At 43.0% G+C, this 26,192-nt stretch overlaps 3 protein-coding genes across 4 annotated transcripts in view; 2 read left to right on the top strand and 1 right to left on the bottom strand.

The window, feature by feature from the left end:
- The window catches only part of SLC9A7 (solute carrier family 9 member A7), a 79,784-nt gene extending 78,256 nt beyond the window's left edge, over positions 1–1,528 (bottom strand). Inside the window, exon 1 of one of the 2 annotated variants that reach the window (XM_035314963.1) lies at positions 1,495–1,528. The gene's annotated coding sequence lies outside the window, so the exon portion shown is untranslated. The remainder of the gene's footprint in view (positions 1–1,494) is intronic. The other variant, XM_035314971.1, reaches the window with a different exon arrangement.
- Positions 1,355–20,723, top strand: RP2 (RP2 activator of ARL3 GTPase). The gene is made up of 5 exons (XM_035315002.1): positions 1,355–1,593; positions 10,198–10,863; positions 12,456–12,570; positions 13,711–13,796; positions 17,249–20,723. The coding sequence occupies exons 1-5, from the start codon at positions 1,450–1,452 to the stop codon at positions 17,330–17,332; spliced, it is 1,095 nt and encodes a 364-aa protein (XP_035170893.1). The 5' UTR covers positions 1,355–1,449; the 3' UTR covers positions 17,333–20,723.
- Positions 20,724–23,924: 3,201 nt separating this feature from the next.
- The window catches only part of JADE3 (jade family PHD finger 3), a 61,297-nt gene continuing 59,029 nt past the window's right edge, over positions 23,925–26,192 (top strand). Inside the window, exon 1 of the mRNA XM_035314867.1 lies at positions 23,925–23,958. Coding sequence (XP_035170758.1) covers positions 23,940–23,958 — 19 coding nt within the window. The 5' untranslated portion in view covers positions 23,925–23,939. The remainder of the gene's footprint in view (positions 23,959–26,192) is intronic.

Genomic DNA, 26,192 nt, shown 5'->3' with positions numbered 1-26,192 from the left:
CACGAGCTGAGCTTTTAGGAAGTAGCAGTAGTAAAGTTCTTTTGTTTTGTCTTCTTGACTTTCATGTCTTACAGATGATATTTCCAAGGTCTTCTCTATACCCAACAGGATTAAAAACCTGCGTTTTAAACAAGACACTCTCCAGATTTTGTCACAAGGATACGGTTTCAAGAGCTTCAAGACACACACGCGGAATGCAATGAGCCTCATTAATAAGGAGGTTGCGCAAGCTGGGCTCTGTGTGTTTCGGCAAGCTTCCAGCAGCACAGCGAGAGCCTGATCCCGCCCGGCGCTAAGGGAAGTGCAGATGTGCGCACGGGGAGCTTTCACTTCCCCGTGCTACCTGTTGAAGGCCTGGGCAGATTTCCAGGCCCCGGCGTTTACTGAGAACAAGCTCCCTCCCTGCTCCTTCGAGGTGATGCACGGGAGTGCCAAACGAGCAGGAGGGGAAGGCAGCATCCCCTGAGCCACGGGTGAGCAGGCACTACAACGCTGTGCGGGGATAAAAGCCAGCACAGAAGGTACGGATATGCCAAGTCTCCTCCACCAAATCCTTTTTGATATAAACTTTACCGTAAAAATGTCTTATTTTCCAGTTACCTAGAAACTACTGTCTGGGGATCAGAAAGCTCCGTATTAGAGTGTAATTAGGTATATTTCACAACATCCCCAGGAGGCAAGTCACTAATTACAGCAGTTTGTTGAAATTAAAGTAAGTATAATAATGGTCGGTAGTGACTATGATATTACTGCAATCTTATATTACTACACTTCGGGCTACGATTGTCTCAAATCTCACACGCCACGAGGGGTGGGTCTGGCTGGCGTATGGATAGCGAAGGAAGAACTGAACCAGGCATTTGTGATTTCTTACCAAGTCAGGTGCTCCTAAGTCACATTAATTTGGTCTGGAGCAAATATTCTGGTGCCCTGGTGTCAGGAAACACCCTGGATCTTTAGAGCTCGTCTGTGACAGAGAGATAAATGGAAGTGATTACAGCGCTTTAAGCAGGGACACTGAAAGGGGAAGCAGGTTGCCCAAAGCCTGCCGAGCCGTGCAAATCTGTATAAAATCTGTAAAAATCGGGGCGGACTGTCAGATTTCAAGAGCGGTGGGTGAGGGACTCCCTCAGCCGCACACCGCCCAGCCAGCGGCGGCTCGGGGGGCTCAAGGGAGGAACGGGGCCGATGCGCGCGCTCGCTACGGGAGACGAGGGCGGGCACGCGCGCGGGGGAAGCCGGAAGCGGGGCGGGGCGCGGACACGGCGCTGCGCTGGCGCGCGCGCTCCCGATACTCCCCCCCTCCCCTCCTTTCCCCCCCTCCCACGCCCACTCCGCGGGCACGGCCGGGCGGCGGCGGCGGGTGCGCGCAGGGGCCGTTGGAGCGCGCGGCGTTGGCCGTTACCGGCGGCCGTTACCGGTTGCCGTGGCGGCGGCTTAGCGGCGGCCATGGGCTGCTTCTTCTCCAAGCGCAGGAAGGCGGCGCAGGGCGGGCAGCAGCAGCAGCAGCAGCAGCAAGCGGCGGGAGCCGACGGGGAGCCGGCGTCCGGCGAGGAGAAGGCGCCGCAGTACAGCTGGGACCAGCGGGCCAAGGTGCGGAGCCCCGGGGCGCGGCTCGGCGGGTGCCGGTCCCCGTCCCTGCCTTCGCTCGAGTGGCTCCGGGCTCGCCTCAGGCTCCCCTCAGGGCTTAGCTTGCTTCCCGGCACCTGTTGGAGGGTGAAACTTGCCGTGTGCTGCGGCTGGCAGCCGTGCGTCTTCTTCCTGCGGGGCTGCTTGGGGCCTTGGGTTTCTTTCCTTTTTTAATTTTTAATTTTATTTTATTTTATTTATTTTATTTAAATGCCCCCGGGGCTATGGAAGCATCCCAGCAGCCTGCTGCGGGGGGCTGGGTGAAGGCAGCTCCTTCCCGCCGCTGTTTCCTGACCCCGTGGAGCCTCAGCACCTAAGTCCCGAATTCAACACGCTTCGTCCCAGGTTCCGTCTCCTCAGTGCCCTGCCGTCATAATCCTCCTCATTCGCTGGTAGCCTCTGCGCGGGGAAGGAGAAAAGGGGGCAGAGCATAAACTTAATTTGTGTGGTTTTGAGCAGACAACATCCCCAAACCTTTAGGCCATGTTTTACAAGTATAGGAAGGAAAATGCGTGAGCTTATTTGAATGCTCAGCTTGCTTGCTTGCTTGTTTTTTTTAACTTGGCTAGGTGCTCTAGGGTGTCCCTTAAGTCTTTCAAGTAGATTAAGACAAGCTCTGGTGAAGATGTGCACGAGAGCATGCGTGTGCCCCAGAGGAATCAGCTCCTCGAGGGTAAAGAAGGTTGATCTGCGCGGGGCTTGTTGCTCCAACTTGCTGTCAGGCTGTTCTTACACTGAGAGCACTGTACTGAAACCGTGCTTTAGAGTGAGCAGGATGAATCCCTGTGCAAGAGGATATTACTAACTGAGCACTTGAAACGATATCATCTAACTTTAGAGCTAATTGATTGGATAAAGCTTAGCGCATATGAGATTTCTTTTACCTCATCTGCTTACGTGGCACTAAGTTCTAAAACTGTAACAGGAGGAAAATCGGGACTCAAACACTTGATTTGGAGAACAACCAACCTCCTGGCTAAGGAGGTGACTGTTAACGTGCTGGAAGTAGGTGCGAGGTAACAGGCTGGGTTATTACAGCATGAACAGGCTCTCTCTGGGGTGGGAAAAAGCGTGTCATGTATTGCATATGCGACAACTTCCTCTTTGTATAAAAGACTCTGAGAAACGGGAAGAATCTGTGAGTTTGGGCTGTTCTGCCGAACTGTGGAAGCCGTCAAATTATCTGCTTAATTTGGTACAATGCAGCCCAAGAACAGCTATTGGATGTCCCAGCCCGCTTCTCTTGCTCTGCTGCTCACTGCAGCCGTTGGGATTGTAAGTGTATACTTGGCACATTGAAGCAGGAGGGCAGTGAGTGCTGAGACACTTGGTTTTGGTAAAGGAATACTGAGCGTTTACTGCGCTTTATTTGTTCATCCCAGTTTGTATGCAGTGATACTAAGTCAGTGTTAGTGTATTAGCCTTAGGTATTCTTTCTGGTAGGTTTTCTGTTTTCTATCGCTGTCTCATTTGTGATGCATCACAAATATTATACTGACTCATTTGTATGCAAGGTTAGATTGAAGTCAGTTGGAAAACTTGTGATATTAAGACTCTTTTTTGTTCATCAACTGCATCAGACTTGTGTTCTGAACTCTGAACACATCCACTAGCAAACCTGTTGACAGAGTTGTCTTTTGATGTTTGTTTCCTGTTACTTTTAATAACGTGTCAGGTAGGGGTGTTCTAATTTCAGGCTATCATATGCAGTGATGCCGTTTTGGTTACGTAGCACAGTTCTGCAAGTGGAGCTGGGAATTGTCTACAGTTCTTACAAGATACCCTCTGTGTTCTTACAGATGGGTAAGTCTTGCTGCTCAGACGCTCCAGTTGTCTTCCTGTAAATGAATGCCAGGATGGCATGCTCACGGTAGGCAAAACAGTGTAGGCACATGTGTGTGCATGCTCCTTTGCTCCTTTGTTCAGGGATGGGAAAAGAGGTGATGACTGGCTGGCAGTTATGCTGGCAGCAGCTCTGAACTTGAGGCATTCCTCCAGCAAAACTGCTGCTTCTGCATCTGAAGCACAGCATCTTTATTGTGTTCTGGTGTTAGATCACTGGTGCTACTGACTGGTAGTGTAGACCTAGCCAAAGTGTATTACGATAAAGTCTTTGTGACTGTATAACTCCCATGCAATAGTCCTGAAAATGGACCATATCATAGAAAACTAAATGTGAAATACTGTAAGATGCTGATAAATGAATGAAAGTTAAGGAAAGTAAATGGCAGTGCTTGAAGCTACTCAGCATTCAGCTGTGATTTCACCTGGAACAAAAGATTGCACTTCTGTTCTCAGTCTCCCTCTTTCTCTCCTACCTTATGGCATTCTGTGTGACTGAACAGGGTTACATGCAGGACTAGAATGATAACTCACAACAGTAACAGAATGTGGGTGCACATAGAGAGGAATTGGGGTTGTGTGTCTTGAGGTGGCTGATAAAGCCATGAGCTGTAATCTTCTTTGTAGGAGAAGAAACACAAAAAGCTGCATAGTGTTTTTTTTCTGTTGTTTTTCATCTTCAAAGAAGTAGGATTAGATGAATTATGATTGCAGTGATGTTCAAAGTTTAGAGGGACTTTCCTTCCAGATTTTTTTTCCCTTTTTGAAGGAACAAGTTAAGGTTTTGTTTCATGTCAATTGATTTGCAGATAAACTGCTTTACTTGATAGGGAATGTGTAACAATCATTATTATCAGGCTGTGATAGCTGTGTTCAAACTTAAAAAATAACAACAAAACAGCAGAACTTTTAACTTCCTACATAAATCATAGTCTTCTGTTAGTTACTTTATGTCTGAGGATTTTGCTGGAGTGGTCTCAGCTGATATACCCATATCATTATTACCTTTTTCACATAGCCTTTTAATTGTGTTTTTGAATAAATACAAAATCTTTAATCTTTTTTTTTCCCTTTTTTCTCTAGGTAGTGGGAGAGTTTATCCTTAAATCTGATGCATCTCCCTTAAGCTTCTCAGTGCACCAGAAAAACTACTGTATTTCTCAAAATGTAGTCTACCAATTGAGAAATAGCCAGCAGGTTAATATTAAACAACATTTAAAGTCAGGTCTAATAAAAGTGTGTAGGATCTCTTTATTTCTTCCTCTTTTTCTGTCTGTAGTATTTGATAACAGGTTGTTCAGAAAAGTGTGAGAATGACCATTTACTGCTATTATTGGTATGCTGAAAAAGGGGAAAGATTATGAGGAACAAAACGAAATGTGGCTTTGCGTTGTACTGGTCACATTTAAAGTCAAGGTGCACAGGAGATACTCCAAGATGAAAAACATTGCGCTAGTGACTAGATTCTGCATGTGTTATCCTCTTTCCACCTTTTCTTGCCGCCTAAGAATCTAGACGTCAGCCAGAGGTGAGTAACTTCGACAAACCCATTCTCCAGAGGATGTTGCAATTCAGTGCTGAAGGGCACCAATCCCATATAAGCATGAATACGCAGGAGCGTATAGGCCTGGAATGCACTTTCCTTATTTCCTTTCTGTTAATTCTGTTAATTCCCCTACTGACAAAACTAGTACGTAAAACTTCTTAAGTCCATGTACCCACCCTGTACCTGCAGTTTTTAATGTCACTATGTCAACAGCCAACTCTTATATACCCTCAAGTGCATGCAAGTCTGTAGCTAAAACACTGTCTGTTTTGATTTAGAGAGATGGGGAACGATTTTTTGAGAATAATATTTTCAAAAAACTTCTGTGTCGGTGTTTTAGAAAGACTTTAAAATTGTTGCTTGCTTTGCAGGCTAGAGACAAGGAACTAGGGGATAACCACAATCCATTAAGATGCATTTGCAGTGGCATATCATTGCTGACTAAGACTCCTTTCCTGATCAAACAGGTGAAAAAGTCTTGTTAGCACATGAACTCATATGAGAAAGAAGCTGTTGGGAACCTTGGTGATTCTAGGGACAGCTACCATGGGAAACTGTGAGGGTCTAGGACTTCTTGGCCTTCTTCCAAATGGAAGCTGCCTGTTTGTGGTGCCAGTAAGCTGGGTGGTGGTGGCTGAAGAGATGTATTTCATCTGCAGCCTTCATGTCTGGTCTCTGGCCTTCTTGCAAGACAAGCATTTGCAGGAAGCAAAGCTGCTTAATACATCTTTTTCTTGTTGTAGCAGAACTTGCTAGGGTTCAGAGCAACCTTGACAAACTTTTGCTTGCCTTCATTTCTCTCCTTCCTTTGTGCTTTAAGATCTTCACTCTTAAAATTAATTTTCCAGTCCTTTGTAATGGACTTATCACTGATGTTGTTTCCAACAACCAAAGATGAGATGTTCACTTCTTCTGTTAAGGGGGGAAAAAAATATCAGGGACTTTTTTTTTTTTTTTTAATTTGATGATCATATCTGGTTATTTAGGTTACTATATGAAGTAATTCCCAAACCTACATGTAGCATTTTGATTAGAAGGTTTCAACTCCTGAGCTCTGCCTGTATCTGTTAATGCAAAACTGTCTCTAAATTCAGCTGAAAGCATTAAGAGCAGTTTTAAAGTTGCATCTATTTATAGATGCAATTACATTATTACATTATTTATAATGTCATTGTTTGGACTTACACCAGGTTGGAAAAAGGAGTTAAGTAAATTACATCTATTAAGGGATGGAGAATAAATAAAAATAAAGATAAAAATATAAGAAATATTATATTTCTTTTATAAGAAATATATATATATATATATATTTCTTTTATAAGAAATAAAAATATAAGAATAAATAAAAATAAAAATAAATAAATCTATTAAGGGATGGAGAATAAATTACATCTATTAAGGGATGGAGAATAAAACTTGTGTCTGGGTGAGATGGTAGCATTAGACAGGGTTCTCTGAAGCTTTGTCCAAATATGAATGATAGGTAGATGAGTTACCAACCTGTTGGTTTTTCTGTTGCTGACCTACCACGTGCTCAAGATTTTACAACAAACAATCACCAAAGGAGTAGGCAGAGAATCTATGTAGCCCTGGTTATCAGCGTATGAATCTTCAAACGTTTTTTTTTTTTTTGCTTTGTATTTCCTGGTCTGCTTTGTTTACTTAAGCAATTAGTGCTGTCTGTCTCGGGGGAAGAAAGGTGGATGTACTGATGTAGCATTAACCTGTCGATGGTATCTGTAGACTTCAGTACTGTTAAGCATGAAACTAAGTGTGTGTGCATCCTTAAAATTATAGTTCTGCTTTAATGCTTGTTTCTCTAAGGTGTTTCTGTTGCCCAGGGGAAGTGAAATAGTCAGATGCGCTACAGCTGCTTGGGTTACTGTCTGCTCTCAAGGCCGATAACCTGGTGTGGCAGGGAGAGTGCTGAGGTCTATCTTGTTTGGTCCCTCAAGTGCCTATGGCTGTGTTAGTCAATAAATACTCTTGCTCTATAAAAGGAAAACTCAAGGCAAAATTAAAGGAAATTGGCAAACTCCCAAGAGCGGTGAACAAACTGACAAGTAAGAGTTGCATCACTGCACAACTCTTAATTCACATCAGGGAAATAAAGTTGAGCTCCTGAATCAATACAGATTATTGTTAAACACAAATACTGCTCTTTTTCTCAAGTGCTCCTTCTGAGAGTCTCTGAGACTTTGTAACCTGTGGGTTAGCTGACTAACCAATGTTCTTCACATAGGCCTAAATAAAATAGCAAGGTGAAGTTGAAGTTTCACACGTCTGCAAGGACCTCAGTGTAGGACAAACTAGTGCTGCTTCAGAGGCTTTTAGGAGAGACTGATTTAGAAGGACACAAGTAGTTGCTAAGTCTCAGAGAAGCTGCAAGTTCCGGAAACTTTGAACTTCCCCTCCCTAAGAGAAGTAACTGTTCCTCTAAATTCTGTTTCCAAGGCACTGTGACAGTCTCCCAAGTTTATAAATATAGACGTGTGTGCATGTATGTCCTAGGAGATGCATGGGAAGAATCTGTCTAACAGCAACTTTGATACTGAAATTCTCTCAATGTCTTGAGAGGCCCTGCTGGATCAAGTAAGTACCATTACATGAGACTTGCTTAAGACCTTAGAGGGTTTGGCTCCTAATCATACAGCTGGGTCTCCATGCTGTGCTGCTTATCATTTGAGCCTCCTAGTCCTGTAACTCTTCCTGGATGTGTACTAGTGATACTGAATGTGTCTGAGGGGGAGATTTCTGGGTTGCATTCATGGAGAAGATTGATCAGCTGCAAACAGTCTGATGTCAGGAAGTCAGATACGATGTGTATCACAGCACAGTTGGTCAGTTAATCTACACTTAGAGCTTCCAGTAGCTATTCTGGACAAAGCCTACATCGAGTGAGCTGTTTTACTGAGTGTCTGACGCAAGCCCATCCTGGTTTGTGGTTTAAGAGAGTAGAGACCTTTTTCTGGTCTCTAATCTTCAGCGAATTTCAAATGCTGGGTAGGAGGAATTTCATCCAAATTGAGCTCTCTGGGAGCTGTTGTAATGCATTAACCCTGCTTACAGTGCACAAGCTTTAAGGCCTTCAAACCGAATGAAGTGGGAGGCTTGTGAAGTGATCTGGTGTTAGTTAGACTACTAGTTCAGGTAGTCGCATACTTCCAACTGCTATGTTAATAATCTTCACCAGAGGGCAGAGTAGAATCTGCTCTGGGAAGCATCATTGCCGTGACTGTCAAGTAACCCAGCTTGGATTCCTTCAGTGTTGTGGCAGCAGCTGCTGTACTACCCGTGCTGCATCACATGCCATCCCTTGCGCAGCGCAGCTTCGGTCACCGCTCCAAGCAGAGCGTGCTGGCGAGTGCCACAGCTCCCCTCAAGTGTCCCTCCCAGGCGGAAGAATGCTGGGGCGTGGAGGAGGAGAGGTCTGCGAACGTGACCTGTATGCCAGCACTGCCGGCGCGTGCTTGTTACTCATTGCTAACACAGTCATGTAGCTGTTGTTAGCACAAAAATCCCAGGGTTGTTAGCACAAGATAATGCTGTGGCATGGATAAGCAAGCTCTTTGTTGTTTGCAAACATAATGAAGGAGATACTGCTTGGAGGTAGCAAGGTTTCCTTGCAATGTGTCGAGGTGTGGTAACATAAGACCAAGAGAGCTGCTTGAAATATTATCTCTTCCTAGCTTTATGAATCTTTAAGTACGTTGGTGTGGTGGTTTTACTCGGGTGGGTGGCTGAACTCCACCACAACCACTCTCTCACTCCCCCTCCTCAGAGAGGAGCAGGGAGAAAATACCATGAAAGGGGCTCAAGGGTTGAGATAAGGATGAGGAGATGGCGCAGTAATTATCGTGAAGAGCAAAACAGACTCAGCATAGGGAGATAGGAAGATTTATTGCCTATTAATAACAAGCTAGAAAAGTGAGAAACAAAGGAAAGAAACCAAAAGCACCTTCCCCCCCCATCCACCCTCTTCCACCTCCTCCCCCCGAGCAGCGCAGGGGAACGGGGGTTATGGTCAGTCTATAGCACTTTGCCGCCACTCCTTCTCGGTCACTCTTGTCCCCTGTGCTGTGGGGTCCCTCCCACGGGATGCAGTCCTTGCTGAACTGATCAGGTGTGGGCTGCCCACAGGCAGCAGCTCTTCAAGAACTGCTCCAGATATGGGTCCGTACCACGGGGTCCATCCCTCAGGAGCACACTGCTCCACCCTGGGTCTCCCACGGGCAGCAGCTCCTGCCAGGTCACCTGCTCCTGCGTGGTCTCCTCTCCACGGGCTGCAGGTCCAGCCTGGAATCTGCTCCGGCAGGGGTCTTCCACAGGCTGCAGTCCCCATCGGTGCAGGTCCACCTGCTCCACTGTGGTCTCCTCCACGGGCTGCAGCATGGAACCCTGCTCCACCGTGGCACTCCATGTCCTCCAAGCAGGAGGACAGCCTGCTTCACCATGGTCCTCACCACAGGCCGCAGGGGACTTCTGCTCCAGCGCCTGGAGCACCTCTCCCTCTCCTTCTTCACTGACCTTGGCGCCTGCAAGGCTGTTCCTCACTCCTCTCACTCTCCCAGCTGCTGTGTGGCACAGTGTTTTTTTTCCCCTGACTTAAATCTGCTCTCACAGAGGTGCAAACAACATCACTTATTGGCTCAGCTCTGGTCAGCAGTGGGGCCCTTACCAAACATGGGACAGCTTCTAGAGCCTTCTCACAGAAGCCACTCCTATGGCCCCCTGCTACCTAAACCTTGCCATGTAAACCCACTGCAGTTGGCCAATTCATTTATTACTGTTATTACCATAATACCCAGGACAGTTGTTCGTGTTGGAACAGTTTAGATCTCTCAGAGAAAGCTCTCTTTTTCTTTGCCCTGATTTCCTTATTAGAGAACAAACTGAGTTGTGGTGGGGTTTGTTTATTTATTTATTTATTTAGGAATATCTCAGGTTTTGTTTCAGTTTTTTGTTGTACCTCAATACTATGTGTTCCAGTAGCTTAGGTAAAAGAGCTTCCTCAGATCTTTCATCTCTCTGATAACCTGCCAGAATACTCTTGAAAGAACAGTTATCCTGTACAGTTCTGTAATATATTGGCTAATCCAAATCAATTAACATCTGGCATTATAATATTCTCTGTATGTGAAGCCTTTTACATTTTATTTTATTTTTCCTTCCTTCTTCAGATTGACCCAAAAGATTACACTTTTTCTGGACTTAAAGATGAGACTGTGGGTCGACTGCCTGGAAAAGTAGCAGGGCAACAGTTCATCATTCAGGACTGCGAGAACTGTAGCATCTACATATTTGACCATTCTGCTACAATCACTATTGATGACTGTGTAAACTGCCAAATCTTTTTAGGACCAATAAAAGGCAGTGTGTTTTTCCGTGACTGCAAAGATTGCAAATGCATAGTAGCCTGCCAACAGTTTCGCACTCGGGACTGCAGAAAGCTGGAGGTATTCTTGTGTTGTGCTACCCAGCCCATTATCGAGTCCTCCACAGGTATGAAATTTGGTTGTTTCCAATACTATTACCCTGAGCTTGCTTTACAATTCAAAGATGCTGGACTGAGTATCTTCAATAACACATGGAGCAACATTCATGACTTCACCCCTGTGTCAGGAGAAAATAACTGGGGCCTTTTGCCTGAGAATGCTGTGGTTCAGGATTATGTTCCTCTGCCCAGCTCTGAAGAGCTGAAAGCTGTCAGAATTTCTACAGATGCTATGAGGAGCATAATACCAATAACTCGAGGGCGGAGACAGAAAAGCAGCGAGGAATCGTGTTTGGCCGTGTTTTTCGCTGGTGACTATACAACTGCAAATGCCAGAAAGTTAATTGATGAGGTAAGTGACCTTCTTCTGTGTTCAACTTTATGAATTTTGTATTGAACTTTCCTCTGGATAGCCGTGGTACTTACTGAAGGGAGAGTGGTAAGATTCTGCTTGTCTACTAACCATACCCATCAACTGCACTTCTTAAAACCTTATAGCAAGATGAGAGAATGGAGCTCATCTGATTCAACAGTTATTTTACAGCTGACATCCTGTGGTTGGCACATCTCTCCTTTAATAGTTCCAACGTATTTTTCCAGCACAGCACACCAAAACTACACTGTGAGGAAAATGTGTAGTTCATTTGATGAACTTGGCCAAATGTAAACAATTGGCAATGCTTGTGAAAGGGAGATAGCCTTGATAGCTGTGACTTCTGGGGCAATAAGCTAATAAGTTAATTGGCTATCTGTGCTGAAAGCTTTGCCAGTGCTAACAGAGCCAAAAATAACATGTTAAATTTTAACCCCCTCTCTATTCCTTCCACAACTCAGTGTTGGATTATTTTTTTTTTTTCTGGAAAAGGCAGTGAGTGTTTGTCACAGCTGGTCAGCTGTCTTTGATTACTTCAATAGCTGGTGCTGTCTCTTTTCCTGTCAGGCAGGAGCTCCTAAGCTTGGCTGAGTTTGGGCTTTGCTGGGCTAAAATCTGGGAGTGGCTGGCTGCTTTTAGTGCTCTGGGGCGCCAGGGATGACAGAGCAGAGCCAGTAACTGAGCTACAGCTTGAGAGAGGTATCTGCAAAAACTGATGATCCCAGTGGTGTGTGAGCAACAAACAACTGATGGAGCGCTCCTTGCCTTGTTTTTTTTTTTTTAACTACAAGGAAAAAAAAAAAGCTCTAGGGTGTTTCCATGCCTCCCCCAGTTGGATTTTGATGGAACTGAGCTACCAACAGCTACTTGAGTTAAGGGAGATATTTTTGGGTATTTTTTCTGAAGGATTGCCTACAGTAAAGAGGATATTAGAAGTGTTCTCCTGTGTTTGTCCTCTTCAAAAATAATAGTTAAGGAGATTCTAAAAGACTAGTTTAGACAAATGCTATAGCAATCTTACTGCCCTCTGGACTCATGAATGATTTGGAAGTACAAATGTAGTCGTTTCTTTTTCACGTGGCTTTAGTTTCATACTGAATCTGAAGTAAAAAGCTGTGTGTGTTTGAAAGTTTGTAACTTTTTTTTTTTTCCAAAATGGAAAACTTCAGCAGTGGATAGATGAGTGTTTGAGCTAATACTTCTCTGAACTATTGCAGACTAATGAGAACTAACTGCTTGACTCCAGATGCTTGAATGCTTTTAACTCCTATTAGTTTCAGCTTGTGAGGAATTGTGGGGGGGGAAAAAAACACACAAACCTGAGCCGTAACATAAAACACAAATTCACATTTACCCCTCTAGGTGTACTAGGGCAGAGGACTAAATCTGGATGAATGGAATGAAAATAAACAGAAATGTAGAAAAAGCAAATGATCTTTGAAAGGAGCAAAAAGGGTCCCTTTGCTCTGGGGCTTGATGCATATGGGTCTATTCCAGTGTAGTTTGGATACTCAAAGCTGGACTGTATGCCTTAGAAACATTTTTAACTTGAATTCTTTATCTGTTAATAGATGACTGGCAAAGGCTTTCAGCTGGTACAGACCAAAGAAGTCCCAATGAAAGCAGAGGATGCTCAGAGAGTTTTCCGTCAGTGTGCATCAGAATTCATTCCACTGCTTGAAAAAGGTGAGATTATGCATTGTTTTGTTTCTCTTCTTGATACAGAAATCAGCTGGCAGTGGAGCATTCTGGAGAGGGAAGGAGAAATCTGCAGTGTAAAGCCAGTTGAGGTGAACTTTGGAAACCTCAGACAGGCCCTGATCCAGTCAAAACTGAAAGCATCAGAAATGAACAAATCCACGTGTACTTCGTGGCTCTGCCCCCCCTCTAGTGGCCCAACTGCATACCTCAGGAGCTGGGGCACCAGCAGATCTGTTTGGGGTGGTAAACAAAGGCTCGTGTTTCTATAATCAAAATATTTTGGCTTATCGCAATAGAGGTGAGCCACTTAGATGTTCAGTGTTTCTGTACACACATTGAAGCAAATCAGTGTGTATGTCTATAAAGCAGGCAAGTGTTAAATTCCTGTTTATAAACGGTGTACTGTCAGAGTACTTCAAAAGCTTTTTTGTTGATTTGTCTGTAATTGGTTTTTGTCTGTTCCTGTAGAAGTGCTGACATCTTGCCATCTGTTATATGCTGAAGCTCAGTACACGCTCCCAAACATAGCAGCAACATGCATTTTTTCATAATAATATGAGGTGCATGGTGCTCATTGCAAGAATAGGACAAAAGTTACACTTTTCAGATGACAGTCTTGCTAAAGGGCTAGTTTGCACCCATGTGGAAAAAAATAACGTGCTCAAAACGAAAGAAGAGAAAGGGGATCTGGAAATAGGGGGGTGAGAACAAGTCTGAAAGTCAGGCCATTTGCTATCTTGGTACTGAGGTAAAAATGCCTGAATGACTCAGTCCTACTCCAGATGTCTGTGAAATGGCTCACTATTTGAGCAGTATAGGCTGACTCACTTCCATGATGCCCTCCACTCTTTAGCATTTCTGTGCCATTGCAGCCTTCCAAGAAATAAAACTGGAAACCTGCTGGAGCCTCTGCAAAAATGAGCTTGGAAGTGCGGGTGTTTTCAGATAACACTGTGCTTTGAGGTTATGGTTGTTTTTATTTTTTATCCTGTATTATGGCTGCTCAAACAATAATAACAAAAAAAATCAAATGTTTGTTGCAAGTTTCACAATTCCTTACGGGATGAGAAATCTAATGTCTTAATGCTTAGAAGTGGCAGTGATCTGGATGAACTTATCTTCTAGGTCCAGTAGTTGCTTTGGAGTTCAATGGAGATGGTGCTGTGGAAGCATGTCAAAGCACTGTAAATGACGTTTTTAATGGAACCAAGGTAAGCTGGTGTGTTGATTTATTAGCAGAAAATGTTATAGGACATCTAAGATACTTTGTGGTCGAGCTGTAGTTTTGACGTACTGAATGTTCTTTTTATGTTTCTGCACAGTAAAATCCGAGTATCCCAGTTGTGGGGTTTTTGTTTCTTTGTTTTATTCAAAGCTCAAGTTTGCTTGTAGGAGAGGAGAAAAATTGTCCCTAGGAAAGAGTACTAAATCTACATCTCTACTAAAGAATAGAGTATTTCCACCTAAAACTGTTATTCCACATAGTAGTAAAAACAAATTTTATAAATATAGTAGGGTAAAGCTCTCTTCCAAGTCTTACACTGAAGTCTGTTTTGTCATGTCCTGCTTTATTAAACCCTGACAAAGATATGATGGTATTTCAGTTTCTCTCAAGATTTACTTCTGCTGTGAAGGATATTGCAGAATGCCTTCCTTCAAATATACTTTGCTTTTTTCTTCCGTCAACTTGTTTTACTGTAGCTTCTTTATACCATACTGCCTTTTTGGTTGCTGTCCCCATTTCTTTGAATGTCAGTGGATTTGAGAAAGTGTCTGCTAACAATTAGAGCGCTGCAAAGAAGTAGCATTACTGATAATAGGAAAGGGACAAACCCTTTGCTTTCAAGCTGCTCAAGGAAGACTAAAATGTCTTTGGGACATACAGTGTCCCTACAGCTCCATGCTATCTTTCAGTTCCTGTCAAAAGAATTGCTCAGGAAACTAGACTGCCCAGATTCTGGAAAACAGTCTTCTAATAAGACGTAGTCATCTGAAATGTAACTAATGCTTTTGTTTTGGATTTACTATTGCATCAGCAAAACCCTGATGTGTTGCAGACCTTAACTGAGATCTCTGAGTCTGGAGAGTACAAGAACTACAGTCTGGACAGTGCTATTACTGATTGTTCCTTGCTACCCAGAAGTCTCTGCAAGTTTTACCATAAAATTCACCTCTCTAACTGGGAGCTTACAGTGGCTTTTTTGGGGGGGTATAGTTAACATATTCTTTTCATACAGAACAAGGCTGATAGTGGGTGGGTAATTAACTTATTCTTCTAGATCTCAGTTTCTCTATTCAGAGGCTGAAGTGATATTAATCATTAGAACATACAAGAATTTATACTTTCCTCAGTAAAATGACTGGCATCTGTTGTCATAATGCAATGAATGCCTGGATCTGAGATGCATCCAGGAAACTCAGACTATGCACTTCTTGCTGTGAAGTAATCATTGTTCTTCAAGGTTACAAATGTGGAATTACTTCTTGCTCTTGGATTCAAAACTTCTCTTTACAGCCTGGCTCCACAGTAAAGTCTACCTCACTTCCCAAGCACTTGTTACAATGAATTAAGAATCAGGACTTTGGACTTCCTGGGAAATAACTATATTTTATTTAGATAAAAACTTAACCCCAAAATATCTGATCAATGCTGCATTTTTTATGGATCTCTAGATACTTAAATATGACTACACATTTTTAGGAATCATAGAATCGTAGAATGGCTTGGGTTGGAAGGGACCTCAATCATCTAACTCCAACCCCCCCCCCACCATAGGCAGGGACACTATCCACTAGATCAGGTTGCCCAGGGCCCCATCCAGCCGGGCCTTGAACACCTCCAGGGATGAGTCATGCACAATTTCTCTGGGCAACCTGCTCCAGTGCCTCACCACCTGAAGAATTTCCTCCTAACATCTAATCTAAATCTTTCCTCTTTTAGTTTAAAACCATTCCCCCTTGTCCTGTCAATACCTGACTGAGCAAAGGGTCGCTCTCCATCTTTTTTGTAAGTCCCCTTCAAGTACTGAAAGTTTGCAAAGAGGTCACCGCAGAGCCTTCTCTTCTGTAGGCTGAACAGCCCCAGCTCTCTCAGCCTATCTTCATAGGAAATGTATTTTTTTCTTAGGACATAATTTAGAAGTAATTTAGGGAGTAACAAACTTCAGACTTAATAATACCAGAAGGTTCAGGAATGCTCTATAAAATGTTTTCACCTCATTGCAGGTTGCCTTTATCATTTGGGCAGTCAGAGTTGTTACAGTGCTCAGGAAGAAGTGTAGGTACTCTTGGTCACAAAGCAATGACAAAAGCTCTTAGGAAGATATCTTATCTTGTAAGACTTAGTGGGAAGCTGGTCTGATTTTTAAGCAGGTAGTTACATTTGCATTTGAAAGCCACAGTTACAAAGTACTGACTTCATCCCTTAATAAACTTTATTTTACCAGACGTGTTTCTGAAATAAATCTGATAAACCTCATGAGATACTCTAGAAAGGGTAGAAAAGTTCATCAGTAGTAGCACAACCAGAGCTTTTAGAGCTGCTTGTTAGAAGCAATGTGTTACAAGGAGATCTCTATGCTATATACACCTAAGTGGAGTTCCGCTCTGTGTGGACTAGGTAGATCTGCACTGTTTACCTCTGACATTCTGGTGTGATCTGCCTTCATTATTATTATTAAATTGCATTTTTTGGTACTGTTCATTTGATTTGTAACTTATAAAATCCTCTGCAGAATGTAAATTGCAATATCCTGGTAGGGAAGGATACTGAAAGAACATGCTCGACTGTTACGGCCATGGTACAAATTGCTGTTGCACCAACAAACTGCCAAATAATTAAGAGATATTGTCATGTCCCTTTAAACAGGAGTCTACTGCACCTCCAAGCAGTAGCCTAGGAAACTGCTTGCTTTGTGATGAAACAATTTTTTTAGTTGTTCTGAAACCAGAAGTTGGCTGGACGAAAGGATATAGATTTTAGAACATGTTAAAAGTAAGCCAGCATACGGAACTGTCATAGTTTATGTTGATAGGGTACTCTGAGCTGAAGCAGAAAAACATCACTCTGAGTGTGATTATCTTCCATAACTCTACATTTCTATAGTTATCCATTTCTACAGTTCCAGTGCATTTCAGAATAGCTCTTTACAAAATGAAAATCTAATTGTTTAAAAAAATAATCTGAAGAAGAAGAAGCAGCTGTAAGTTTTTGGGGAATATAATGCACTGGACTTTTTCTTACAAACTTTGGTTCTGCAGAATGGAAGTTTAATGGTAGCCTGAGGTTTTATCATCCCTGTCATGTCCACCCTCTCCCTACTCCCAGCCCTGCAGACAGATCTTAACTTTACCAAGCAAAATACATCTACCCATATACTAGCTGAAGCTCTGACCCCTGAATAATTTAGTCTAAACTTGCATTCCTGTCAGTGTAAGGCTAGGGTTACTGCAGCTCACATGATTGCTAGGAACAGGTCACGGTAACAAAGGGCGCGTCAGGGCTCAGAGGATTCTAAGGCTGTTCTAACACATAGTGGAAACCAAGTGATTTGTGTCTCTTATGAAAAAGAAAAAAATAAATCATGACTGGCTCTGAATGAGCAAAAACTACTTGAACTTGTTACTAGTGATGCATAACTATTCCCTTGTTTAATAAAAATAGGTTTTTGTATCGGAGAGCAAGGCATCAGCGTCTCAAGATGTAGACAATTTCTATAACTTTGCTGAAATGCAGATGGGAATGTGAAGTTTAACGCACAAATGCTCACGTATGGTTTGCCTCAACACTTGGATGTCACTTGGCTTGAACGCTGCAGTAGTATCAGAGAATTTTTGTCATTTGGTTTTGTATTTCTCATATATTCCTTTTGTAAAGCTCTTGGAAGTTTTAATACCATGTTACCTGAACTGGAGTAAATTTCATACCTCCTTGTGTGCATGATGTTTGAAGCCAGCTCCAGAAACCACGGGACTTTTGTACTAACTTGTTTTTACAGTGATTTCTAAACTCTTATTGACGTTTGAATGTTTCTTGTCAACATCTAATAGGAAGACATTAGACAAGTGCAATGCTGATACACATTTGATGCATTAATAATTGTGAACTTTAACTCGGACACAGTTTAGAAAATATATTTCTGTGACACTCCTTGTTCAAAACTTTCCTGCTTGCAAATTTGCCTTCACTGGGGAGCAGAGAGGAAGCTGTAGTTGATGACTTTTTTTCTGAAAGCTTAGTCTGGAATGATTCTTCCTTTATATCATGCTTTCAGAAGCAATGTGTGACTTACAATGTTTATCTGCTTTATTCTGCTTTGGCGTCTTTTTTTTTTGAATAAAGTTGCTTGCAGGAACATTTAAGCTGAGAGTTGTCATACCGGCAATCTGGTGAGTGAGCACTTGCTAGACTCTTCTGCTCTGAGGTAAATTCTGAGCGTGAGTGCTCAGCTGAAGATGCAGAGGTCTAAAGTCCATTTGGGGTCTTTGGAGGTACCACTGCCTCTGGTAGTCCCACATCACACGTGGGATGTACATGAGGTTCCCTTGGACTCTGACTAATGGCTTTCTGGCACCATTGTTGTTTGCTGTAAGGGATGTACAGCAACCTGGAGCCAGAGAATTGCTCTGATAGCATTAAGAATATTTTCTGTGCTAAGCCTCAAGAGCAGGGTTTTACAAAAAAGTTCAGTAGTAGTACTGAAAAATTGGCTGTGAAGTACTACACTGTGCTGTAAGGTTTACTTCAGATTAATTCTAAAAACAGACCGAAAAAGTGCTACTAACAGATGTGTTTGAATAGCAATCAGGAAGGATGCTTATTTCTTTATAGTGCATATTAGAGTGCGTATCTGTACTGATATTAAATACATGACTAATTCCTTTTGGCATATTGGATCCTCACTGAATTTCCTACAGGAACTTAAAGCTTAGTCCAGGTTTACAAGCCCTCTGTAATTCTTGAACAGGTTGTGCATACAAATGCACAAAACCAAATTTATTAATTAAAAATGTGGTTTGCCAATATATGTAGCCTTTACAATCCATTGAGCACATGTTGGCTGTGCTGAGGTGCTAAAGCAGTAATGTCCTCATTGTGGTCATCTGTCCAAAAATCAGAGCTTGAGACTCATTTTCAGTTCAGATGCACAGTTCATCAGTCTCACAGCTCTAGATTCCCAAAAGTGGGTGGCTGAGAATACACCTCTTGCTAACTTTTTTTTAGAATTAGCATATGAAAGAACCTATTCTCCTGAAATTCATAGTTCTGTCATGCCCAGGAGATGTTCTGGGCTGTCATTTTGTCACTGCTAAGCAAATGCATACCCTTAGTTTAAACTATACATCAAGAATGTGTCCTTAGGACCTCTTACTAACGATATGCACAGATTAAATAAGGAAGAATATCTCCTGAAGTCACTAAACCATTAGCATACTGAAGGTCAGAAAAACGTCACTTCTGTGAAATGTTTTTATTTGACAGAGTGAAATAAAATTAAACTGCCACCTAAATCAGACTGGTGGAAGAAATTGCCACTTATTTGCACTTAGCCAGCTAGATTTTTTTTTTTTTTTTTAACATGATGTGTGAGGAGAGAGAGGCTGTAAAGTCAGCTGCAAATCTTTGGATCCATTCACAAAGCACTAGCACGGTTTGTCAGTGAATACTGCTGGAATTATTCTGCATACGTACTGTAAATACATTTTTCTGATACGGACAGAGTTGTGTAATGTACTTCAAAACTGTAATTGTGTAATTTCTTAGTAGTACATATATTGGACCATCTCGATCTCTAACCTTTTACATCCAATATTTCTAAATTTGTATGCTGACACACAATTATGTATATGTTACAGTTTATTTCTTGTATTTTCAACCTGATCTGGAAGCAAAGTGCTGAATTGATTTTTGTGACTACTTTTGATGAAGGACAGGATGATTGACTGAAAATTAATCTAGGCTTGAAATAGTGAAAATCTTTTTTTACATGCTGGGAAAGAGCAGGGTATTGTGTTTTTGTGTGTGTGTGTGTTGCTAGTATGCTAAGCAACATAAAGTGTTTTTAATTTTTAAAAACCTAAATAATGAAGGAGTTTCTCAATCCAATTATTTATCTTTTGACTTCACTTTCTTTTTAATAGTTGTTAAGAACACTTCTAGCCTAAATAAGAGTTCACCAGGTATTGTATGCATTACAGAATGGTACATGCTTCATGTAGTCTTTGTATGTTTCATGTCTATCTTGTTGTGTAATTTGCATTTCACCATGAATGTAATTAATAATAAACATTGCAAATCTAAACTCTGGATTCTGGAAGACTTTCTTAAATTGCAAGCCATTGCAAAATATAATTAAATATTAAAACAGGATTCCATGTTTAAACAGGGACTTTAGTTGTCAGATACTCGGAGCTAATTGAAAATAAGCATCAAACTCTGTAGTCATCCATCCACCAAAAAAGATGCATTTTTGACAGCAGCGCAGTCATCCATCCTCCAACCCAGTAAATTTTTGACAGCAGGGATTCTTCCCCAGAGTCACTGAGGATATGATTAACTTTACATTGCAGTTTTCCTACTAGAACATGGCAGAAAGATATTCTTACATCAAGTTGCAGAGTTACAAGTACAGAGATTCATGGATGGAGACTCTTAAAGCACTTTTTCGTGCTCTGTCACTCTGTGTGCACGTTTGTTTTGGTTTTGCTTGTTTGTTTTGTTTTAACATGTAGGAGTTTTGTCCTTTTTAACTGTGCTTACCTCTTTGGGTCCTAGATGGATGCTAGTGATGTACTCACATGAAAAAAAGGTTGTGGTGTTTATAATAGAACTGTTTGTTTAGAAACTAATTCCTTTATTTGTTCTACTTAAGATCTAAGGACTCCTGTAAGCAGGTAAACATTTATTAAATTTCCAAGCTCAGCTTTAAACTGGTCAGAAATTAGAATTTTCCAGCTAGAGGTAGTCTAGGGTAACTTTCACAAAGCATAAATGTTTGCTAAGAACATGAAGTACTGTATCGATACAATCTTCTGTTAAAGTGATTGGGTTCAACTGTGAAGCTATAAAGAATAAAAGCTTCTGATATGCATTTGGCTGTTGTACAATTTCAGAGTTTAAATAAAACCTTACACCCCAATTAGATTTGAATTGCTTGCCCATTTTTTTTAATGTAGTATCTAAGTAATAGTAAAGCTTAAATATTTTCATAATTTTTACCAGTCGCATCCTCAAATACTAACCAGCAGAAGCTTTGTATCTGTGCCCAGTTGCTAGGAAGTCACCCACTTTCCTTTGTCCTATCTAGATAAGTCATGCATAAAATGCATGTATTTAAGAGTAATCCACATACCAGGCTGCACTTACATAACTGGGACAAATTTTTTCCATTCCAAAAAGGAGCTTGAAACTTTGTGTTACAAAATATGTGCTTCAGTCATTCTGACTAATAGGGGCAAAAATGAGTTTTACTGACTTAGGCGTCAGAGAGAACTGTAGCTGAGTATCTTCTTGTCTTAAATGCTGGCTTTTAAGCATTCAGGCTTTATTCATGCAGCATTCAACTGTCTGTGCATATTCAAATTAAGGTTGCTGATAATATCTTGTAGAAGTTGTCAATTTCCTAGGCTTTTTTCCTAAAGATTTAATAAAAGCTGGAGAGAAATGAATCCTTTAAGATCTAGAAGCAACCCAGGTGCCTGCCTGAGTAGTTCCTAAACTCTCTTCGTTCCTGTTTCGCTCCTGGTTGCCTCTTTTGTATTTTTATGCCCCCCCCCCCCCCCGTTAATAAGTAAGCCTTCTGAATCCATAAGTCTTTGGAGGGCTGCAGGAATAGCTCTTCAAAGGCATGTTTAAACCTGGTCTAAAACATTTAAATTCTAGTCTAACTGTATTAAAAGCTATGAATTAAGTGCTGATCGTAAGTGTTGCCTCTAGTAAGGGTGTATTTGAGAAGGATGGTGCAAGTGGGCTGCAGCACCGTTACACTGAGTGCTCTGATACTGTGTTTTTGCTCCCGTGTATGTTGAAAAGCAATTCTGTGGTGGTCCACACAGTTCCCTGGGTGTCTCGGAACTTGCAGCAGGAGCTGTAGCAGTTTGCCGAGGGTAAGTTTCTGAAAAGTAACAGCTTGCTGCCTTGCCAGTCTGGAGGTTTTTCTTACAACCGTCTAGTGTGAGCCCTGCCTCTGTAGGTTGAACACTGCACCCATTCGATATGGAAAACTTGAGAAGCATCAAAGCTGGTAAAACCAGTGTGTACGGGAGGCTTCACTGAACGGCTGGGAGTGATGGTCATCTTGGTGTCCATTTAGATAGAAGAATGCTTTTTACTGCCTTTATCAGAACGCGTGATTGCCCTAAGACTGTTGCTGGCTATGTTTGTGGTCATGCAGTCTTCCTGATGCATATGTAATCATTGCTGGTTCTGAGTAAGAGGGGGGGAAAAAAAGAGGGGAAGTGAGACACTTTAAAAAGCTCTTAAGTTTTCTGAGCGCACCAAAAAAAATGCAACTGCTCATTCCTTTATTTTTTTTATGCATCCAGTGATGATCTCTGGCTATGTACAACTTCATGGCTGGAGCATCTGAGATCCTTCCAGAATGTATTGCACAATGTGACCGGCATCTGTCAAGCACAAGTCTTCCTTTTTCCAATTGCACAAGGCTTTACAATTGCCAGTGAAGGGTCTAATGAGATCTTCCAAATACATGTGGATTTCCCTCAAACCATCCTGATAAAAACCACTATAGGAAGTTTGTCCTCAAAGCATCGCGCGAAGCTGGTGGATGAAGAAACTTAAGGTTAGGTTAAGGGGCTCTTGAGCAGTGTTTAAACAAGCGCTTGATATTGCCAAACTGCAAAAGCCAAAAGCAATGTGCTTTTGCAAATTCTACCAAAATGTTGGGCCTAAACTTAAGGCTAACCGCCTCTGCGCTACAGGAGCTCAAAGGACTCGGTGCTTGGATGACAGTGGTATGTATCTCTCTGCTCTTCCAACCTCACTTTCTCATAAGTATTGTGGTGATAAAAGTCCCAGTTCATAAAGTCATGTGAGAATCTCTGCGTTCATTTTTAGGTAGTTTTGTTCTCGTCATGGTGAAGAAAACTCAAAAAGGTAGTTTTTTGGTTGTTTTTTTAAGCCATTAAATGTGTGTCTCAAAAATAAAATTGAAACCACTTTTTTTTTTTTTTTGGGGGGGGGGGGAAGGGTGGATAGGCAGTTGGCTTGTGATTTCTGAGCACTAAAGGGAGTGGCAGCCTTACTTCCTCCTGTGTCCATGGATGCTAACCGCTGTGGGGAGATTGTCCGGACGCTAGCGTATATGGCAACGTTGAGGCATCCGGCTTTCCAGCTCTTCTAGGTGAGAGATGCACTGATTTTCCACACTAATGCAGCCATAAGTTATATTCTTTGATTCTCTTTTGGTGGGTAGGCACTTGCCTGCGTTTAGGGTACAGACCCGTAATACTGATACGTTTTGAAAGCTGCTGGCAGTTCTCTCCATTCTACGCTACTGTCTCAGAAGGAGAAAGATAAATAGGAGTCCTCCCTACGCAGCAAACTTTGAACTTGTCGGATCCTGGGAAGTGAAGCTGGCACACGCATTTTGCTCTAAAGAGAGTAGATGCTTCATGGTTGTGGTAGTACTTTTAAAATTCTTCTTGTCTGAGTGTGCTGACCTTTTTATGTGGGGAGACCTTTCCCCCTGTTTCTGAAGTCCCTGCTTAAAAACCACTTCAGATACTTCCTTCAAAAGGGCTCTGCAAATTAAATGGAAGGGCTGTGCTATGACCCGAGGGCACCTTTTGATAGCTGCCCCAACAGGTGCTAAAGGCTTGGATGCAGTGTTAGAGGTAAAGATGATCTTTTGAAGCTCCGAGTGTTCTTTGCTCCTTTTTCTAATAGCGCTTATCAGAAAGAAACACCTTTAGTCACAAGAGGATTTTGAGACAGCTAATGATCCTTAGATGAGACTCTGCTTTGCATTTTTTTTTTTTTTTTTTCATGCAGAAGAATGAAAGTTACTCCACAGCGATAATTAGCTCTCTTGTTTGCAGGTGGGTGTTAGTGCTTTACTGTAACACTTCAGTAATTTTGTTCATTGTGAAAAGAAAATAAGGGAGGTAAGCTTTTTCTGTCTCTTGCCAGTAGCTGTCAGTGCTTGCTCTCATTTCAAGGACATGATATCAAGGCTTCATCAACGGTATCTGATCTACCGATGAATCAAGTTTTATGCAGCATCTGCAGGTTTCAAAGAAAGGAGGAATAGCAGGCTCTGGCATCGGAGTCTTTCTTCCCTTACCGGGGATAGCTAGGACTGCTGTCCGGGGAGGCTTCCACGTGCAGGCTGGGAATGCTGCACAGACCTGGAGGTAAGGGGTATGCATTGAAGAACCTCGCTTCCTCCCCCTCCCCCAGCTCCTTCATGATACTGTGACCCGTTTGCTTTTCACTGCTCTGGCATCTGATCAGAGAGACCAGATTTTTGCAGGAAAAAAAAAAAACACAAAACATTTTCTGTTGAATTTTACTGAAATACTTCTAGGTATTTCCATTATAGATGCTTCTTTTGTGGCTCCAGTCCATGTTAAACTCCGAGTGACCCAATTTCTCAGATGTTAAACATTACTTCAGTGTAACTTTCTTAATACACTAATATACTGTGGGCAGCCTTCGTACAGCCGCATAATGACTCGGTTCAACTCGAGTATGGCGTATATGTACACATTATTTCATCCTGACCATAGCTCTTGTATCCCTAGCTTCCAGAGCATTCCTCCCGTGGGAGGACTTCATGTTTGTGCTATATTTTACCAACATGTTAACATCTGGCTTTGCAAATTCTTCGTATTCTCTAGGTGCGCACGAGCATCTGTAGTTCATCCTTTCTCAGGAAAATGTGGACCGCGTTGCATGTGTCTTTAAAAAGAGCAACAGTGTGCAATCTGCTTCCTATTTATTCACTGGGAGGCATTTTCCTATAGAATTGTATAGCAAACGTAAATACAGTTCTGTGAAAATTCTTATCAAATGGTAGGTAGCTTGCTAGAAGTTACGCAGGATGAGATAATGAAAATGTATGTGCCCGTAAAAGCGCTCACTGAAATTAGTAGCCCCGCTGACTTTCTGCCACAGGTTTTCCCATGTCACACATCTTCTGGCACTCAGCCCCTGTGTACAGATGCGGATTTACTGTAGAAGCAAAGACTGGGATGTCGTCCTCTCCTGACGTGTGACAGGCAGCGCAGGAGCCTGTGTGTTCCCAAGCATGTGAAATGAGGATAGCTGCCCGACACCTTTCCCGGCTCAGGCTGCATCTGCTCTGGGTGAAGTCCCTCATATAGAAAGCAATCTGGCAGAAAAGTCCTCTTAGGAAGGTTTCTTTCTTCCTTGGCTTTCAGAATGACTGATACTTTAAATACACTCAGAAGGTTCTATGGACACACGCACACACAAAATGTTTTTAATCCAAATCAGTGTATTGGTGTCATTAAATATTTCTGTTCAGTTTAACACAATTGGACTTTAAATTCCTTTTATGACTAGGAAACGGGTCTTTTTCTATCACCCAGAAACTTGGTTTTATTGTTCTGAATTCTCTTGATTCGGGACTTTAAATCTCTTGTCTAAGAATCAGAAGTGCCTGCCCTAACACCAAGACCCTCTGGTTCGATACAGAGGATTCCACAAGTGTATGTGTGTGGGGGGGGTTCTTGGCGTTTGACCTGACACTGTGGTTTTCTGAAGCTGCTCAGAGAAGGCTCGGAGTGTTTTCCTGGCAAGTATGTATTAATGAACAGAAGGCAAATGAGGTGGTCGCTGGTGCGTGAAGGAAGTCATACGTGTCAGCATCGCTGGTTGCTGTCTAACTGCATTTGTAGAAAGTTACGTTCTGCATCACCCGCAGGAATACTAACCAGCTAGTCAAAAGAAAAAGCAACGTATTTTTTCCTGCAGCAGGTGGCAGTTCCACAGAAGCCCCTGCCAGCGGTGTTTTACGGTCAGCGGCTGATACGGCCTCAGTGAAGGCTGCCTTGGACGAGCAGTGGAGAAGCGAGCGGCTGGGAGTTACCCAACAGACGTCGTTGCATCATGCTCGGGAACGCCGGGGGAGAAGCAGCTCGGTGCCCACGGGGGCTGACGGTGGGTGCTGAGACGGGGTCGAGCTACGGCAGACCTGGCCAGCATCAGCGCCTCCTCTGCTCTTACGGTCTGCGCCTTCTCGCCTTTCGCTTGCTGTCTGGGAACGCAGCAGCGCAGCCGTGCCAAACCGGCAGTGCCCTGCTCGGTGCTGCTCCTGGTCACGCTCTTACCCCTTCACTCCGGGCTGCGGGAGCCCAGCCTCGGCTCCCTGCCCGCCGCAGGGCTCCGGTACCTGCCGGCGGATCGGCCCCGCCGCTTCCCCTCGCGTTCGCAGCCTCCCCGGCCGGGCGGCGAGGGAGGAAGGAAGGGGAAGAGGCGGAGCCTGCGGCCGGCCGGGCGCCGCGGGGCCGACAATAGGGCCCTTGTGCGGCCGGGGGAGGAGCGGCGGCGGGCGGCGGGCGCGCAGGGCGGGAGCCGCCGCCGGCCGCCACTGGGCCCGGCGGGCGGGGGCGATGCGCGGCGG

This window comes from Oxyura jamaicensis, chromosome 1, assembly GCF_011077185.1.
Source record: "Oxyura jamaicensis isolate SHBP4307 breed ruddy duck chromosome 1, BPBGC_Ojam_1.0, whole genome shotgun sequence".
NCBI classification, from domain to species: Eukaryota; Metazoa; Chordata; class Aves; order Anseriformes; family Anatidae; genus Oxyura; species Oxyura jamaicensis.
Note: the sequence above shows the minus strand (reverse complement) of the source record. Positions and strands in the feature narration are given on the sequence as shown.